Genomic DNA, 19,610 nt, shown 5'->3' on the forward strand with positions numbered 1-19,610 from the left:
ATTTCCACAGGTAATGCTTCTGATAAAGGACTCATTTCTAAATTAGAGAACTGAGTCAAATTTTTAATAATATAAGTCATTCCTCAACTGATAAATGGCCAAATGATATAAACAAGCAGTTTTCCAATGAAGAAATTAAAGTTATCTACAGTCATATGAATAAATGATCCAAATCTTAATATTGACTGGGGAAATGCAAATTATTTATTTTTGGATTTTTTTCCAAGGCAATGGGGTTTAGTGACTTGTCCAAGGTCACATAGCTAATTAAGTGTCTGAGGTCACATTTGAACTCAGGTACTCCTGATTCCAGGGTTGGTGGATTATGCCACCTAACTGCCTTGAGAAATTCAAATTAAAACAACTTATACCTATTAGATTGCCTAAAATGACAAAAAAGGAAAATGACCAATGTTGGAGTATATGAGGAAAAAGTGGGACACTAATGCACCATTGGTGGAGTTGTGAATTGATCCAACCATTCTGGAGAGCTATTTGGAATTATGCCCAAAGGGCAATAAAACTGTGCATACCCTTTGATCCAACAATACTATTACTAGTCTGTGAAGTAAAGAGATCATAAAAAGGAGGAAAAGATCTACAGGTACAAAAAGATTTATAGCACTCCTTTTCATAGTGGCAAAGAATTGGAAAAAGAGGGGATGCTGATCAACTGAGAAATGACAGTAAATTATGGTATATGAATGTAATATAATACTATTGCTCTGTAAGAAATCATGAGTGGCCAGACTTCAAAAAAGCTTGGAAAGACTTGCATGAATTAATGCTGAAAATTAAGTGAGCATAACCAGGAGAACATTGTACACAATAACAGAAACATTATGTGATAATCAAGTATGATGGACTTAGCTCTTCTCAGCAGTTCAATGATCAAGGACAGTTCTAAAGGACTTATGCTATCCACATCCACATCCAGAGAAAGAACTATGGAGTGTGTATATACATTCCAAAGCATTCCATTTTCACTTTTAAAACTGGCTTTTTATGATTTTTTTCTTGTTTCTTATGTTTTTTTCTTCCCTTTAGTTCTGATTCTTCTTTCACAAGATGGAATGACATAAGTTAAATATGATTATTCATGTATAACCTGTATCGGATTACTGTCATGGGGAGTAGGGAGGGAAAGAGAGAGGTAGAAAAATGTAGAACAAAAGCTTATAAAAAGATGAATATTGAATACTATTTTTGCTGTAATTGAAAAAAATAACATCAGAATAGAAGGAAAAATATATCAGATATTAAAGAAAAGGTGTAAAAGAGAGCTAGTTCAAATCAGATCAGGAGAGCAGCCTGTTAAAATTACAGGGTGAGCATTTATACCTTAGAATTCAGCAAACAGTACAAACCAGGTCTTGATTTATTGTGCTGCTAATTGTCTAGTCTTGAGAAGGTGCTGAAGAAAATCTTAATAATAATGCAGGTTAAATTTAAGTGTCTGGGTTGTTTAGTGGGTTATAAACTCAATATATGTCAGCAGTGTGATATGGCAGCCAAGAAAACTAATACAATAAATTAGGGAGACCTACCTTTTAGGAATCAGGACATAATTTTGTTGTATTCTTTTCTGATCAGGTCATGTCTTGGAATAACATTGTTAAGTCAAGATCTAGTTTTGCAAGCTGAAAGACATAATAAATGCTGACAAGAAAAGATCATTCCTGAATTACAGTTATTTGGGGGAAAAACATAGGAGTTAAAAGGAAAGACTTAGAGGCATTTTTCCTGGCAGTTCACAGTTTATAGTTATGAATAAGATTTTTGCTTTGAATATGATCAATTTGTCTTTGACTTGGAGAGGCTTTCTAGTCATTATCACCTGAAAGGAACTGAGATGGCTAACAGGAGAAATTTTTATTAGTCCCCAAAAAGAGATTCTGCTTACTTCTAAAGACAGGAAAAACCCAACTCTCCCCCCCCCCCCAATTATAGAACCTATGGTCTTCAAAAAAGATTAGCCCAACAGTGCGTGTACATCTCTTGAGAAAGAGCTAGTTGAAGATTTCAGGGAGGGAGACATTGAAAGTGCTGCAATTTTATAGATGTTGGTAGCTTCCACAAGTATATTCTGGTCTCATGTGCCTCCTATGCACAAACCCTTCCACATGGAAAAGCACATCTACTCTACCCATTGATATGTGTATATTTGTGGGATGGTGTGTCTCAGGTTTATGGTGAGAATGGTTTGGTTGTATACTTGAAGGCAGTTAAGTATTTAGAGCACTAGACTCAGGACTCAATAAGACCTGAACTGAAAATTTACCTCAAACTCTTACTTGCTTTGTGACCCTAGGCAACTTACTTTAAGTCTGTCTTACTTTTCTCATATGTAATATGAATATAACACAAGTATCTACTTCTCAGGCTTGTGGGAAAACAAATGAGATAATTCTTTGCATATAAATTTGAGTTCTTATTCTTTGTTTATCCTTTTTTTTAAGGTAATGGGGTCAAGTGACTTACTCAAGGTCACATAGCTAGGCAATTATTATGTATCTGGCTGGATTTAAACTCAGGTCCTCCTGACTCCAGGGCTGGTGCTCTAATCACTGTACCATGCTGCTGCCTTTTATTTTTCTTAATGTAGGCAATAGGTGGTGAAAGAGAACAAGGTATGTTAAACTGCCAATACATAGTACAGGTATGGGGGAGACTGAAGTTTATTCTCTGGGGGTTGAGGCTGTCTTAAAATTGAGTTCTTCAAGGGCAATCTTACCTTCTCTACCAGTCTTCAGTTTTTCATTTCCAAATGCATATTTGAACACCCTGAATTGGATGTCCCATAGTATACATCTTTTTTTTTAAGCTTTTTTCTTTTTTGTAAGGCAAACGGGGTTAAGTGGCTTGCCCGAGGCCACACAGCTAGGTAATTATTAAGTGTCTGAGACCGGATTTGAACCCAGGTACTCCTGACTCCAGGGCTGGTGCTTTATCCACTGTGCCACCTAGCCACCCCCATAGTATACATCTTAAGCTCAACCTATTCAAAAATGAACTCATTACTTTTTCCCTTAAACCATCCTCTCTTGTTAACTTTTCTATTGTTGTTGTTGAGATCAACACCATCCTCCCTATTATCCAGACTCACAACCTACATGTTCATCTCCAACACTTTACTCTCACCCTCCATATTCAATTTGTTGCCAAGTCTTGTCAATCCTACTTTTGCATCATCTCTTGTAAATGCCATTCCCCCTTCACTCCTCTGACACTGTATTATACCGTTGCTGTTGAAGGCCCTAATTTTCCTTCATCCTTGAACTATTGCAACAGTTTAATAGTATTCTTGTTGTTGTCTTTGACTCAAATCTCTCCCCATAGCAGTCCCTCCTCTACTTAGTTCTCAAAATAATCTTCCTAAATGTAGGTCTGATAGTATCAAATACTACCCTCCCCCTTCCCCTTCTCCCTCTTCAGTACACTTGAATTGCTCATTATTTCTAGGACTAAATATAAAAATCCTGTATTTATTTAAAACCTTTCATAACCTATCCCTTTCTCCACTTTTTCAGTCTTCTTATACCATATTCTGCCTCTTTGATTCAATACTGGCTTTCTTGCTCTGTTCCATTACACAAGACATTCCATCTCCTGACTGGATTTTTACTTGTTGTTCTCCTGTGCCTACTTTACCTCCTCACTGTCTCCTGACTTCCCTAGCTTCCTTCAGGAACAGCTAAAATTCCATTTTTATGAGAAGCCTTTTCTGATCCTCCTTAATTCTAATTCCTCTTTTCTGTTAATTCTCTGTCTCTGTGTGTGTGTGTCTCTCTCTGTTTCTGTCTCTCTGTCTCCCCCCCCCATTCTGTTTCTTTAATCTCTGTCTTTATCTCTCTCTCACTGTTTTGCATGCTCTCTTCCCTATTACACACCATGGGCTCCTTCAGCACACAAACTGTTTTGTCTTTCTTTGTATTCTTGGTGTTTCTACAGAGTCAGATACATGTGAGCATTTAATGCTTGTTGACACCTTATGATTCAAAAAGGAAAATATCCTCTTTAATAGGTTGGCAACTTCTTTCTAGGATTAGTGGAATCCTGAATTCTTAAGCCAGGCTTATAATTATAATATTACCATCTCACTTTTTCCCACAAAGAGAAACTAACTCTTTGAAACAAATTTTTTGTTTCCTCAGTATAAAGAATATTCTTTTTCCTACATCCTCTTGCAATTTGGAAGCCTGAAATAATATACATAGTTTAACATTTATTTTATAACATGGTATTACTGTAGATAAATCTAAATTAAAATCAAAAGCTAAAAAAGTACACCTGGCTAACCAGGAAAGGGAAAAGTGGCTTTGTTAAGAAGTAGAAGTGGTTCCTATGATTCTCACTCCCCCAAAGCTGCCCTTTCTTTGCTGGGGCACCCAGATGTGTTGTACACAAGACAAATTCAGGTCTTTTGAGACACTAATATAGAACTTGTCTCAGTGCTTGGTACATTGAAGAGACCTAGTAAGCATTTGTTCTCTTCTTCCTTTATCTCATCACATAGCTCACTTCCAAGTTTTTTTTTCAGTCTCCTTTCTCCTAGATTTCTCAGGTCTTTTTCCTGCATTTTTTTCCCTAAAAGAATAGGTGGAATAAATCTTGAAGTGAAAATCAGTCTGTCCACTCAAAAAAGATATAATATAAATAGAATTCTTAATACTTGAGCACTGGTTGGATTTGGAGTGTGAGAGAATTAGAGGAAATGAGGATGACTCTGAAGTTTACAAATCTGAATGAGTAGAAGACTGATGATTTCAGTGGTAGAAAATAGAGAAATTGGGAGGATGGATCTTAGGGAAAAATAGTAAGTTCTCTTTTGTACAAGCTGGGATTGAAATATTTGTAGAACATCAAACTATAAATGTAAGGCAGGTAGTTTGGTATTTAGTTGAGGATTTTTAATGTTTTTTTCTAGTTGTTTTTTTAGTTACATGTCCAATTCACTCATTTGCTCTTTCTCTATTTTATTGATGTGTGCATTTAGAGATAGTAGGGAAATTATTGATATAATTGACCATATCAATAACAAAACCATAAAATCAGATGATTACATAATAGAAGCAGAAAAAACTTTTGCCCAAGTATAACTCATTTATATTAAAAAAAACCCTAGAAATTATAGGAACTAATGAGACTTTCCATAAAACAATTATCTAAAATCATCAGTAAGATCAGAGGTGAAGCAAGGATGCCCATTATCACCACTATTATTCAATATTATACTCAAAATTCCAGCAAGAGAAGAATAAGAAATTGAAGGAATTAGCATAAGCAATGAGGAAACAAAACGATCACCATTTGTACATGATATGATAAAATTCTTAGAATTCTAGAGAATCAACTAAAAACTATTTGAAACAACAGGCAAAGTTGCAAGATATAAAATAAGCCCACATTTCTATATATTGTCGAAAAAGTCCAGCAAGAATAGATATAAATTCCATTAAAATAATTGCAGGCAAGATAAAATACTTGAGACAAATTTGCCAAGACAAATTCAGGTACTATATGACCACAATTACTAAACATTTCATACAAATAATATCAGATCCAAGCAACTGTAGACATAATAATTAGTCATAGATAGGCTGAACTCCAAAAAAAGACAATTGTCCCTGAATTAATTTACTATGCCAAACCAGTCAAACTGCTAAAAAAATATCTCATGGAGCTTTCAAAAATACCAAAATTAATCTGGAAGACCAAGTGATTAAGAATATCAAGAGAATCAATGAAAAAAAATGTAAAGGAAGGTGGCCTATTTGAATCAGATCTTAAATTGTATTCCAAATTGGTATCCATTAAAATACTCTGGAACTGGTTAAGAATCAGAATTGTGTTCCAGTGGGACAAATTAGGTACATAATACACTGTAGAAATAGTAATCTAGTATTTTATAAATCTAAAGATCCAAGCTTTTGGGACAAGAACTCACTATTTGATGGTCAATTGCTGGGAAAATTGGAAAGAAGTTTGGCAGAAACTAGATATGACTAAAATCTCACATTTGTTTACTTATGTTTTACCACCGGAAGGGTAAAATGGGTATATGATTTAGACATAAAGGCTGATATAATAAGCAGATATAATAAGGAGAGCAAGGAAAAATTTGCCTGTCAGATCTATAAGGGAAAAAATTATGCCCAAACAAGAGATAGAGGGCAATTATAGGATGTAAAATGCATAATTTTGATTTCATCATATTAAAAAAGTTTCATATAAACAAAATCAATGTAGCTTAATATTTGAAGGAAAGCAAGAATTGGAAAATGTTTTTAAAGCAAGTTTCTCCAATTAAAGACCTCATTTCTCAAACAATGAGTCAAATTTAAAAGAATTCAAGTTACTCCCCAATCGATAAATGGTCAAATGATATGAACTGGCAGTTTTGACATGAAGAAATCAAAGTTATCTATGATTATATGAAAAAAAGACTAAATTATGATTGAGTAGATTAATGCAAATTAAAGCAACTCTAAAGTACCACTTCACACCTATCAGACTGGTTAATTTGACAGAAAAGGAAAATGATAAAAATTGGAGGGAAACTGCCTTCCAACTGGGACACTAGGGAAAACTAGGATGCTAATATTCTGTTGGTGAAATTGCAAACTCATCTAACCCTTTTGGATAGCAATTATGCCCTAAAGGCTATAAAATCATGTGTACCCTTTGATTCATCAATACCACTACAAGGTCTATGTACTAAAAATATTTATAGCAGCTCTTTTTGTGGTGGCAAAGAATGTAATATTGAAGGGATACCCATTAACTGGGGAATGGCTGAACAAGCCATGGTTTATAATTGTGATAGAATATTATTATACTACAAGATATGATGAGCAGAATGGTTTTAGAAAATGAAGTGAGCTCCACCAGGGGAACACTGTACACTATAACAGTAATACTGTAATATGATCAACTGTGAATGACTTAGCTATTCTCAGTAATATAATGATCCAAAGCAATTCTAAAGGAGCTTATGATGAAAAATGATATTTAATTCCCGAGTAAGAACTGAGATTCTGAATGCAGTTTAAAGCATACTTTTTACTTTATTTTGTGTGTGTGTGTGTGTGTGTGTGTGTGTGTGTGTGTGTGTTTTGTGGTTTCTTCTACATGACTAAAAGGGAGTTATGTTTTGGATGACTTCACATGTATAATCTATTTCAAATTGCTTGCCTTCTCAAAGAGAAAGGAGAGCTTTTCCTTTTGAAAAAATGAGAAGCAGGGTGAAGATATTCTCCATTGAGAGAAGAGGAGGGAAATTATTGGGTGGCATGATTATATCCTACATGAATCTGTGTATATCCCATCTCTGATTTAGAGAAGTGGGTATTATTAACAGTGGGAGGAGAATCTAGCTGACAGAAGTCAATGCCCAGTCCTTTGGTGTGGCTAACTGTTGGACTTGTGGTAGTCCACAGAAGTTTGAGAATTGGCCTTGGGTGCTAGTCCCCCAGGTCCAGCCTAGATTCTCAGTTCCTGATCAGAGGTGCACCGTGGCACAGGATTCTGATCCAGAAGAGAGAAACACCAGTACATATAACTGAGTCAGTTCAAGGTGACTATTGTTTACACCAGTCTGGCCAGGATGTTTTCCTGTCTGGTCATGTCCAGAAGCAAGGTACATATATTCTGGACTGTACAACTTAAAGAGATAGGTGACAGAGACTCATGTGAAATGTAATAATGGTATCTGGATCCAGGGATTTGTTAAGGGAAACTGTGATTATGGGTTAGTATGGACTTGCAAGGAAAGTGCTGAAATGGCCATTTGAAAGAAAAAATAATTTAAGAAACATCATTAGATCTATTAGCTATTCTTGGGGTTGGTCCAATGGCACAAAATCAGGGATTTGTTTTGTTCAATTTTTGATCCAGGAAGACCTGTATAAAGATATTGGTATAAAAACTTGCCAATGGAAGGAGGTACAGCAACTATGGAAATGTACCTATTATCATGATGATTATATGGCTTATTTAGGAGGGTCCCTTGGAAGTAAGGATGAACAGTATTATTCATTTTTGGAAACAAGGAAACTATATTCCTGGAAGACCAACCAGTACTAAAGGGACATTACTGGATTTACGGGACTACTGTCTACACCCATTTGTCCAAAGGGTTGGTCAGGGAGTTGTTATCTAGACTTATGGGCCTACTACTTGGGCACAGGATGGGAGTTGGGGCTCTGGATACCCAATTTATATCCTGATTAGATTCTAAGCTGTAGTGGAAAAATTACCAATTAGACAGATAGGGCCTCAACTTGCTGGCTAAGCCATGCAAACAAATCTGTTGATTTGAATCTATCAAGATAGATGTCAATAGACAAGTAGCAAAAGACATCAGAAAGTTGACATGTGCTCCCACACAAACCTAGAAAATAGGATGGCTCCATGTCTGATAACAAGGAAATAAAAACTGATAAAAGAAAGTCAGTAGTTATGTCAGTAACAAGGGTTGTAATTTATGAAAGAAATCACTAACAAGATGTGAAACCCAAATTTTTATTATAAAAAGGGGGGAAATTGAGGAAAATGTGGGTGTTTGGGTTCCACAAAAATGTGAAGGGAGGATTGTTAAGTTTACATTACAAAGACTGGGCTCTGTCTATTGTTGCCTTATGGGCAGGTGACCTCAAATCTGATCAAAAACTGATGAGACCGAGTCTTGACCTCCTCCTTTGAGCATGCTAAGGAGATCTAGCTGTTCTTGCTCATTGGAGCAGGGTGGGGAAAAACATAGGAACCAATGTATCAATTAGATTTTTGAACCCAGCCTTAGATTGCCTTAAAAGAGCTTGTATTTTGGGGTTTCCCCCCAACATTTCTCCCACCATGAGAGAGGTGTGCCATTTTGTTAAGATATCTTAATAAAAACAATTGTAATTTAAAAAAGAGAGACGGGGGAAAGGAGAGAGGGAGAGAATTTGAAATGCAAAACTTAAAAATGAAATGTTCAAAATTGTTTACATATTATTGATAAATATTTAATGAAATATATTTTACAAAACATAGCAGAAAAAATACCATATTGAATATGATTTATTTACTGGTTCATATGCTTAGCCTATCCCTTCAATCTTGGCTTTGTAAGGACTGCTGAAGGATCAAAACACACACACACACACACACACACACACACACACACACACACACACACACACGAGTCTTCATACAAACTCAGTTTCCAGGAATAAAAGCTTATTTATCTGTGATGATTCCCCCAAAGAAACACAGGATCCTAGAAGTGACAATGAATGTAGACGGTGTTGGATCAGCAAGGAGATCCTAAGACAGAGCTCCTGGAAGTATTTTAAGCTGGAAGTGGTGGTGTGACTGTAATGAGGTCAATGGAGTTGGGATGTTTTAGGAACTGAGAACAGCAAAAGAATTGTGATCTGGTGAGCTAGTCTGATCTTGCTCTCCACTATATTGTGCATTAAGTGGACCCTGGGGGAATAGACACTTTCCAAATATCATCAGGGCTTTCTGTTAGCACTTAAAGTTGTAATATGTCAAGAGTAAATGGAGTTCTTTGGAGAGGAAAGGGGCTGCATTTAGACTTTTTATGAACTTGGAGGTATCTTTTTTCCTTGGGTGGCTAAATAGGGTCTGTTCTACATTTGATATTCTATATACCTGAATTCTTTCATGTGAATACTGTACTTTTTTCTTTTTTGTTGTAGATATTTAGACATGGGCTAAATATTCCCATGGGGTAACTGTATTTGGGACATGGGACAAAGAGAGTACAATTAATTAAAACCCTCCATTGGAGCATAAATTTGATTATGTGTCAGATACTGGAAGAGGCCAGGTAGTTCATTTCCCTCTCTTTAAAGATGAGGGAATAAACATTCCCAAGGTTTTATCTCAAGATGTTAAATGGCAGGACCAGAAAGCAAACCTGGAAACCAGGGATCTTAGAACTCTAAATTCAGCATGATTTCCATAGCACCATGATGGAACTTTTGTGTGATATCATTAACTTGGTTTCTGGGTCATAATTTACACCTTCAAATAACTACCCAACATTTTAAAAGTCTATATGAGAACTTCCCCTAAATGTTTACACCCCATATGCTGGAGGCATAGCTCTAACACAAGCACACTCTTAGCATCAATTCAATATTGGGATAAAATGAGGCACTTGTAAGTCACTGAACCAAGGAGGTTAACTTTTTCCAAAGATGTGCAGCAAGGATATGGCGGTATTGATCGTCAGATTTAGTGGACACGGCTTCCTTGCTTTCTGAACAGGACATTTACAGCACTCTAGCCTAAAAAGCTCAGACTTTGTTGGGACTCGGTGGACCCAGAATCTGCTTAGGGGCAGCCAGGATAGTTAGACAGCACTGTGGGGCTGAGGGGGTGGGAGGGAGCTCCCTCTGGGAGGTGGAGGCAAATTGATTCAATTCAACAAATATTTATTAAGGACCTTCTATGAATCAGACATTGTGCTAAGTTGTTAGGGATAGAAAAAGAGGCTCCTGCCCTCAAGGGGCTTACAATCTAATAGACAACATGCAAACAAATTCAGACAAAATAAGCTATATAGATGATAAATGAGAAATAATTAATGGAGGGAAGACCAGAATTTAGAGGAGTTGGGAAAGACTTCCTATAGCAGTTAGGATTTTACCTGGGACTTCAAGTCATGGAGATCAGTAATCAGAGTGGAGGATAGTAAGCTCCCTAGGCATGGGGGGACAACTAGAAGATAAGAGTCAAGAGATAGGGTTAATGGAATAGCCAGCAGGCTGGAGTCCCTGGATGAAAGATTATGAGCTAGTTAGGGAGTAAACTATAAGATGATTTGAAATGTAGGAGGGTCTTAGGTTATGAAGGGCTGTGAATGCCAAACAACATTCTGTATTTTATCCTGGAGGTGTTAAGAAGACAGTGGGGTTTATTGAGCTGAGGGGAAGAGGGTTACATGATTGGAATGGCATTTTAGGAAAATCACTTTGGTGGTTGAATGGAAGATGGATTGGAGTGGAGAGTGACTTGTGGCAGGCAGATCCACCAATAGGCTTTGGCAGTAACAGATATGAGGTGATGCAGACCTGCACTAGTGTTGGCAGTGTCAAAGGAAAGAAAAGATGTATTTGGGAGATATTCCAAAGATGAAGTTGGTAAGCCTGGGCAATAGCTTGGATATGGGGGAGTGAGAGAGGAATCCAAGATGTGATCTAGACTGTGGTGACCCTGAGGGACAAGAAGGATGGGACTGCCCTCTACAAAAATGGGTAAGGTTGTGGTAGGGGAAGGTTTAGAAGTAAATATATTTCTTTTTTTAGGCATATTGATTTTAAGATGCCTGAGTATTCATTCAGTTTTGAGATGTCTGAAAGGCAGTTGGAGATGGAGTTCCTGCATACAGCTTTACCTTATTATATCAAATTATTGTGTATGTGGGCATTTATATAATATTGATTACTGTGGTATGACATCTGGGGAGGAAGTTGAGGCAAGGAAAAAAGGAACCTAAATCTCAAAAGCTGATGGTGTTGGATCAATTCAAGATGATTAGAAAAGGAGTTAACCAAGTTGACAAGGCAAGAAGAGGTAGGAAACTAGTTGAAAAGGAAGATATTGTTTCAATCTAAAATTAAGGGAAAGAATTATTTGACAATGGTAGAAAGGACCCCCACAATCAGTGCTTCTAGTATTTCTTTAATCTTTTTCATTTTCCAATTTTTGAGGGCTGAAGAGTCCTATGGATTCAATAGCTTAAGAAATGTATACCTTGAAATCTAATTAGGAATCCTTGAATTATTTTGCAATTCCTTTAATTCTTACCCTCTTCTTCCCTCTCTATTGCTCCCTATTCCCCTTTTTGCATTAACATTCATTTGGGTTTCTTGTTCATTAACAATGAAAACTGAGAAAGCTTGCTTCTACCTGTTGGATTCTTTGTCATACAAACACGACATGGGATTCAAGTTCAAATCTGTTCTAAGCCAAAACAACTCAGAAATTCCAAAGAATATATACTTCTTAGAAGGCAGTGTGGTATAGGGGAAAAAATTCTAATGTGGGAGTAAGATGACTTGGATTGCAATCCTAATTGTACCCTCCAAAGGTTTGATCACACTGAGCAAATTCCTAAGTCTTTCTATCTGTGAAATGATCGGTACTGCTGGATCATCTCTAAAACCCTTAGTTTCACATTTCTAGGACCAGGATTTATTCTAGATGATGAAGGGGATGGAAACCAATACTATTTTGAAAGATCATTTTAAAGAAACATAATTGTTTAGCCTTGCAAAGAGAGGTCTTAAGGTCAGGATATATCTTCAAGTACTTGGAGACCTATGTGGAGTAGAGGTTACATATATTATGCTTGGCTCTAGAGAAGAGGAAGTGATTTGGATCTGGAGAGAAGTGATTTGTTTTCCTTGTGACCTAGATCTTTCTGAAGGAAGTGATGCTGGGTTACATTGATATGCATACATATCTATAACCTCAAAGGTCTCCTAATCCTAATCATAAACTGCAAAAGGATCCACTGCAACATCCACCCAAAATGGTCATCCAGCCTTTGCTTGACAACCCCACTATCTCCTGAGGCAACTTATTCCACTCTGAAAGCTAGAGTCTAATTAATGGGATTACTTTTCCCCTTCAGGAATCAATATCTATTTTTCTGTGATCTCCATTCATGGCTCAAGTAAAAAATGTTTTTATTTTTACTTATTGATTGAGGACTTCATTAAAGAACTAGATGTTCACTAGAAGCTGAGGGGCAGCTAAGTGGTGCAGTCAGGAGGACTCCAGGAGGATGAGAGTTCAAAACTGACCTCAGACACTTGACTCTTATTAGTTGTGTGACCTTGGGCAAGTCACTTTACACAGATTGCCTTGCATTTAAGACCTTCTCCAGTCATCCTGATTCATATCTGGCCATTGGACTTGGATGGCTCTGGAGAAGAAAGTGAGGCTGTGACAGCATGGCACCCCTTCCCTTTGAATCCCTTTGAGAATGAAGGACAAATATCATTAGTTGCTTCCGTAGAAGTAGTTTCATGATCTATTAAATATTGACAGTACAGTTAAATTATTTGAAGAAAACTCAATGAATTTTTAGTACTCACTGCTATGATGGCTTAGAAGGCAACATTAAAAAAAATTTCCTTTACAGCTGAAAAACAACAAAGACTGTTAAATACATGTCACTTAAAACTTGAAAAGTTATTAAAATAATATTCTGATGTCTCTTTGTGGTGTGGAGGTGACTCTGGGCTATGAAAGGCTTTAAAAATTCTGGGAGAACTATAACAGTTGTCAGTGATGAGGACCATAGCAAGGCTTATTTAGTTTTTTTCACCACAAGGCTGGTCACCAGCTGATGAGTTTTGGGGCAGTGACAGCTAATGAAATCTTGTACTGATGTGTGGAATTATTCCAACAGAAATCAATGGAGAGAATAATCATACTGGTGGAATGACAGCTCTTTCAAAGTAATTTGAAGCATTTTTGTAAATTACTTACAATGCAATTTTTAAAATATCTTTTTCTATTTAGAAGAAAAAAATATCATGAATATTCAGGCCTTGTGGTTTGATAATGATTTTAGTAATCGGGATAAATTCTATCCTTAGTTATATGTGTGGTTCTCTCATTGCTTTTGGCCTGTTTAAATCAAACATTAGGAGGAAATGTTCTATGATGTACAGTCTATTATTATTACAGATCATAAAAGCAGCAAAGAATTGGGTCAGGAATGCTAGTATCACTATCATAAAGATTATAACAGCAAAATAATTATATAATTATATGCATTAAAAACAAGAGAATGATTGTTACTGACTATATCAATAGTGCATTTGAATGATTACATGCCTCTTATCCTTTTCAGGTAAAATATTCTTCAATCTATTTAGTTGAAAATTGAGCCAATTCACTAAGAGGTAATTATAAATACCGACATGATTTTCTGAACTCATTATAACTATTCCTGTGACTTTATTACACATTTTTTCTCTCAAATTTGACTTAGAACATTACTTTGATCTGACATTAATACTAAGCAGTTAATTAATCAGCCCTATTTACTTTTACTTCCTCTTTTGAAGTGACCAGCACATAGATATATTTTAGGCAATAAAATGATGAAGTGCCAAAAATGCTGTAATATTTCCCAAGGGAGGCTTATTCAATCTCTTGACCTGGTTATATGAATTGATAGATTTGGATAATTGTTTTAACATTCCTCTTTATATTCCTCAAATAATTATGAGAGCCCTCACCTGAACCATCAACATTTTGTTTTTATCACTACTGAATCTGCCAGTCATTGAGATTTCTCCTTATCACATTTTTACCAGTTTCCATAATTTAGACGTTTGTATATTTTAATTGGAATTGATTTGGTATTTTGTCTTTCTAATCCCTATGTATCGTTTGGTAACTTGTAGGATATTCCTTAAATTGCATGTTTGATGTATTTTATTACTATGACTCCTAAATTTTTCCAGATCCCTAATAGAAAAATGATATATAAAGGAATATAAAATTGTTCTTGACTGTGGCTTGAGATTTCCCATCTATATAATACTAATTTTCTACATTCCTTTCTCTTTGACTTGTTGGGATTTCCAATAAGACTACTAGCATAGTTTAATCTAGTCTGCCATTAACTCACTCTTTCCTGATTCCCGCCCCCTCCTCCAAACTGTAGAATCTGGAGGGAAATGAAAAGAAGATCCTGCTCACAAAAAAAAAAAAGTTTAGGATCTAGTTTTAAGGACCAGAAAGTTATTTTCATGTATACACACACACACACACACACACACACACACACACACACACACACACACACAAATCAACTTTTGCTAATTTTGTAAGTATGGTTCACTTGATATTCAGATTCAAATGTATGATGGGCTTCTTGTGGCAATCCGCACATTTGGAAGAAGGCTGACAGGCAGCACATTTTGTCTTTCCTTACTTACCTTACTCTAGCAGTCTCTCTGTATGGTACATGATGTCCTATTTCTTTCTAACATTGACACTACATGATTTTCCATTTCCCCTTTTATGTTCTACCTTTTTTCAACCTGGTTCCATTTAGAGCATGTTTTTTTCCCCCAAATTCCTTTCCCAGTTCTAATATGTGCTTTCAATCTGGATTCTTTTTTTTTCCTTGTCATGTATGGCACTTGCAGACCTTTTCCTTAGACCTTCTGTTCACTGGCGAATTCAATAATTTTCAATAATTCAATAATAGACTGTACAAATTCAATAAATTTGTCCAAAATAGGACTTAAGACCTGAAATGGGTAATAATAATGAGTTCAATAACATTACAAATTATATTCTAATTATTTATTTACACAAATTGTTAGATTCAAAGTGCATTACAGAACAGACATTTTTGCAATTTGCCACTCTAATTTTATAGGTGAGGAAACCAAGGTTGAAAGACATCTACCAACTGCCCAAGGTTCTATAATAACTTCTGGTTAGAAGTCTGTCCCGAGGCAATTTTGCTTTTTAATCAACCTCATTCTAAAACATGATTTGATTTAATAAAATCATGTTGCCCAGTTCACTTAATGCCATTTATTTTAAAAAATGCCTAATATTTTAAAGTAGTTTCTAATATTTAGTTAAGCACCAATAAAAAGCTTACCGAATGAATATTAACTAGTGTTCTTCAAGGGTCTTTCACAGTTATTATTTTATTTAATATTTATAAGAATGAAAAAACAATCCCACTTTGTGGAAGACTTCAAAATGGAGATTTAAAAAAATACTCTTATTTGAGGATAGTTTATTTAAAAGAGAATTGTAGTGAAAGTCAGGTCTGAACACTCAACAGTTTTATCATAGACTTGTGATGTATGACTTTACACAAATCACAAGAATTTTCTTCATGCCTTGGTTTCCTCTTCCATTTCTGTATTATATACAGATGGTACAGGGAGAAAAGGAGCTAAAATATATTAAAATGCATTGGGGGAAAAGTGCCATGTAATATAATTATTTAGTATACATTAATAATGCTTGTTCATATCTACAGAAGTATATGATATATAAAGCATGTGTGTAGTTTTTTTTTCATTGTAGAGAACATCCAGTGTGGGAAATTCCTCCACAGACTGAAGAGCAAAATTTGTTTATGACTTAGTACTTAAGATGGAGCAACTTTCCTGAGGCACACAGAGTTAAGTGCCCTTAAGGGTCCATCAATCTTCTGTCAGAGACAGGATTTGAACACAGGTTTTGCTTCCTCTATGTCTAGCATTCTAATCACAGTAAAATACTGCCTCATCTACACAATTAAAACATTAACTGAAAAATTAAATGTATGCTATGTTAAAAACATCAAATATATTCATACAATTCATGTTGATGAGTAGGTATTTGAGCTTATATAATTATCACAATATACTGAAGATAAGTAGGCTTGGATAAAGTGATGGAGTAAAAGATAACTAGAGATGGGAGGTCTTCATTAAAAATGTCCTGTTAAACTTTTTTTTCATTTTTCTTGCTAAGGCAAATTGAAAATATAGGTTTAACATCTTCAGTGTTTCTGTGCTGTCATTATTTGGCCATATTTCTAGCTTATTAATGGGTTCATCTACCCAGAACAGAAATAGATCTGTATCATTTTTTTCAGACATAAAACTTGGGAAAGGAAATGCACTTTAGACTAGGGATCCTTTCTCACACAAACAATGGTTGTGTGACTTAGAATGTGCAAATTTTCTTTGTGCTTCAGGTTTTTTAGCTTTATCATGGGAACACTTGGCATAGTATAGTGTAGTAAGAAAACATTTTAAGCTTTTGAATCTCTTTTCAAATTACAGATATTAATTATACCACCACAGAAATGAACAGAGAGAAATTATCACAATTTATAGAAGAAAAATCATCTGCTGTTGGCTTCAATCAAGTCCATCAATGAATAACATGCCACCTTTTATTGCACATTCACAGCATATTTTACTTAACTCACCTAAGAAAGCTAATCATTAAAGAAAATTAATTGGGGCCATGTCTTCATTAGGATATGAAAGCTCACTTAGCAAATTATATTTTAAGGTCACAAAGTTGTAGTCAAGAGTTTTAAAAGTTATTTTTTCCTAAAAAAAGGCATTTATTTATTTCCTTCTTATTGGCAGGCATTATTCTCAATATCTTCTTTTTTCCTCATTTGGTGTTTGAAATAATCATATAAAAATCCAAAGGAAATTATTATAGTACACATTCCAGTTACTCATGTTAATAAGAGGGCATAACTTGAAGTTCAAAATAATTCATTCTTCCTGGGTTATTTTCTGAGGAGTGTGGTTTCTCTTCAAGGCAAATAATTTGAATAATCAGGAACTGACTGGTGTATATGTGTGTTGTTCAAATAACGAAGACTATTCTCTATCTAGATTAAAGAAAACATTTTAAAATTAAGGACAAATGTGGAAAGAAAAGTGATAATTGCAAAAATGCAAACAAAGGGTTAACAGTGCTGTGTTATATATACTAGATAGACTTGATCATAAGTTAAATTCAATTCGCTTACTATTGTCTACTTGGGAAACATCAATAGGTAAATTCATCAATCCCAGGCTTTGTACAGACCAAATAATTCAATATAACATATTGAACATATAACATGTTTATATGTAACATATAAAAACTTCAGAAAACTTTAAAAAGACTTTTTTAAGTCAAAGCTATTTACATAATCAAGGTTTTATATAATTGTTTAACTTTATTAAAATGTGAAAATTCCTAAAACGGAAAGAAAAAATAGCAAAGAAAGCAGAAAACAATGAATCCAATGACCCAGTTTACTGAATAGATATAGATGATAACCATGTCCATGTCAAACCACCATGCACGGCTGTCATCCTCAAAGTGCATATAATCCATTCTATGAGCACCATGTGGAAATTGTCTCCTTGTAACTGGATCTGCACGTCCACCGAAACCTGAATAAAAATATATGAGCAGATTTTTTTAAAAAGTTGTTTAAAATAAATAGAGCACTCAAAAGTGAGGCTAGGTTATGAACATTCACAGTTCTAAACTTTTATGAGGAGAAAAATCTCAGAATCTTACACTAATTATTATGGTTTATATCTGATAATAATATCTCAAGTAAGGAGGCTGTAATATGCCAAAATTAGAAGTCAAGAGAAAGAGATTGATAGAAAATTATTTTCTCCCAGAAGCAATAGGGAGTCATGGATCATTTCAAAGATCCTCTTATCATTACAATTAAATTTTCCACTAAGTTCACATAGTTGAGTTTCGGGAAAGATTATAAAAGCTGAATCATACTCTATCTAGCACTAGTCAAAAAGATCAGACAGAGGTGTTTCTTGAGGAATTTCTACTTTTATTGCCACAGATTTAAGAGTGATCTGGATGAAAGGTAGATTGAACTTTTAAGGCACGGAGGTATAAATTGCATTATTGAGATAAATACTGAAATTTTAAAAAGAATTAATGAGTACTTTGGAAAGTAAAAATCTATTTGCTTCATATTTTTATCTGATGATGTGGTTTAAGTAAGACATTCTGAAAATAAATACTAAAACAATTCACATTTATTGAGTTTTAGGGACATCTTAACTCTGTTTGCTTTTAACAATATGTAAGTGCTTATTAACTTTTTTAAATCACAAAACTGAAAAAAGAAACTTGTACTTCTAATAAATGTTAATGACACCAACAAGATTTAGTAGGAAAAGAGTTTGAAGTTAAATATGAATTGTAACACATTCTAACCTTTACCCAGACTAATTGGAGATAAGGAAGGGGCACCTGGTGGCACAATAGATTGGGTCTGGCTAGAGTAAGGTATGAATTCAGATCTAGTTTCAGACAATTAGCTTTTACGATGTTTGTCCTTCATTTTTGAAGAAGACCACAATGTCAGGGGAGATGCCATGACAAACACATGAATTGGATTTGAGTGAGCAGGTGCTAATGATAAGTCACCAGTCTCACTTTCTCCTCCGGAGTCATCTGGGTCCAGTGGCCAGATATGGATCAGGGCAACTGGAGATGGCCCTGGATATGAGGTAATCAGAGTTAAATAACTTGCCCAAGGTCACACAGTTAGTAGGTGTCAAGTGTCTGAGGTAGGATTTGAACTCCTGTCCTCCTGACTCCAAGGCCAGTGTTCTATCCACTGTGCCACCTAGCTGTCTTTGCTCACATCCAGGGTCATCTCCAGTCAGGCTGCGGTTGTGACTTAATTAGCTGTATGACTCTGGGTAAGACACTTGGCTTGTTTGCCTCAGTTTTCTGATCTGAAAAATGGGGATATTATAGCATTGTGAAGATCTAAAGTCATATTTAAGAAAAATCCTTAGCACAGTATCTGCTATATAGTAGGGGCTGTATATTTATCTCTTTCCCTCCCTGTATTTTAATGCTAAATGGCAGAGCCTGTATTCTCATTTGTTCTCAGGGAATTCCAGCTAAGCCAGACAGGTGAGGTGAGGCAGGTTGTGGGACAGCTAAAAAAAGCTGTGCCCAGCTTCCAGAGAAAGGGACTGGATTCTCTCTTGAATCATTTCATCTTACTCTCACCAGCCATGGTGAGCCTGGCCAGCTGATCCTGGCAGTTT

General features: G+C 35.4%; 1 protein-coding gene across 4 annotated transcripts in view; it reads right to left on the minus strand.

Moving 5' to 3' along the window:
- Positions 1 to 15,333: 15,333 nt before the first annotated feature.
- RNF180 (ring finger protein 180) overlaps positions 15,334 to 19,610 on the minus strand; it is a 253,819-nt gene continuing 249,542 nt past the window's right edge. For all 4 annotated transcript variants that reach the window (XM_074201759.1, XM_074201758.1, XM_074201761.1 and 1 more), the window contains one exon: positions 15,334 to 17,960. In XM_074201759.1, coding sequence (XP_074057860.1) covers positions 17,761 to 17,960 — 200 coding nt within the window. In that variant the 3' untranslated portion in view covers positions 15,334 to 17,760. The remainder of the gene's footprint in view (positions 17,961 to 19,610) is intronic.

Source organism: Macrotis lagotis, chromosome X (genome assembly GCF_037893015.1).
Source record: "Macrotis lagotis isolate mMagLag1 chromosome X, bilby.v1.9.chrom.fasta, whole genome shotgun sequence".
Lineage (NCBI taxonomy): Eukaryota > Metazoa > Chordata > Mammalia > Peramelemorphia > Peramelidae > Macrotis > Macrotis lagotis.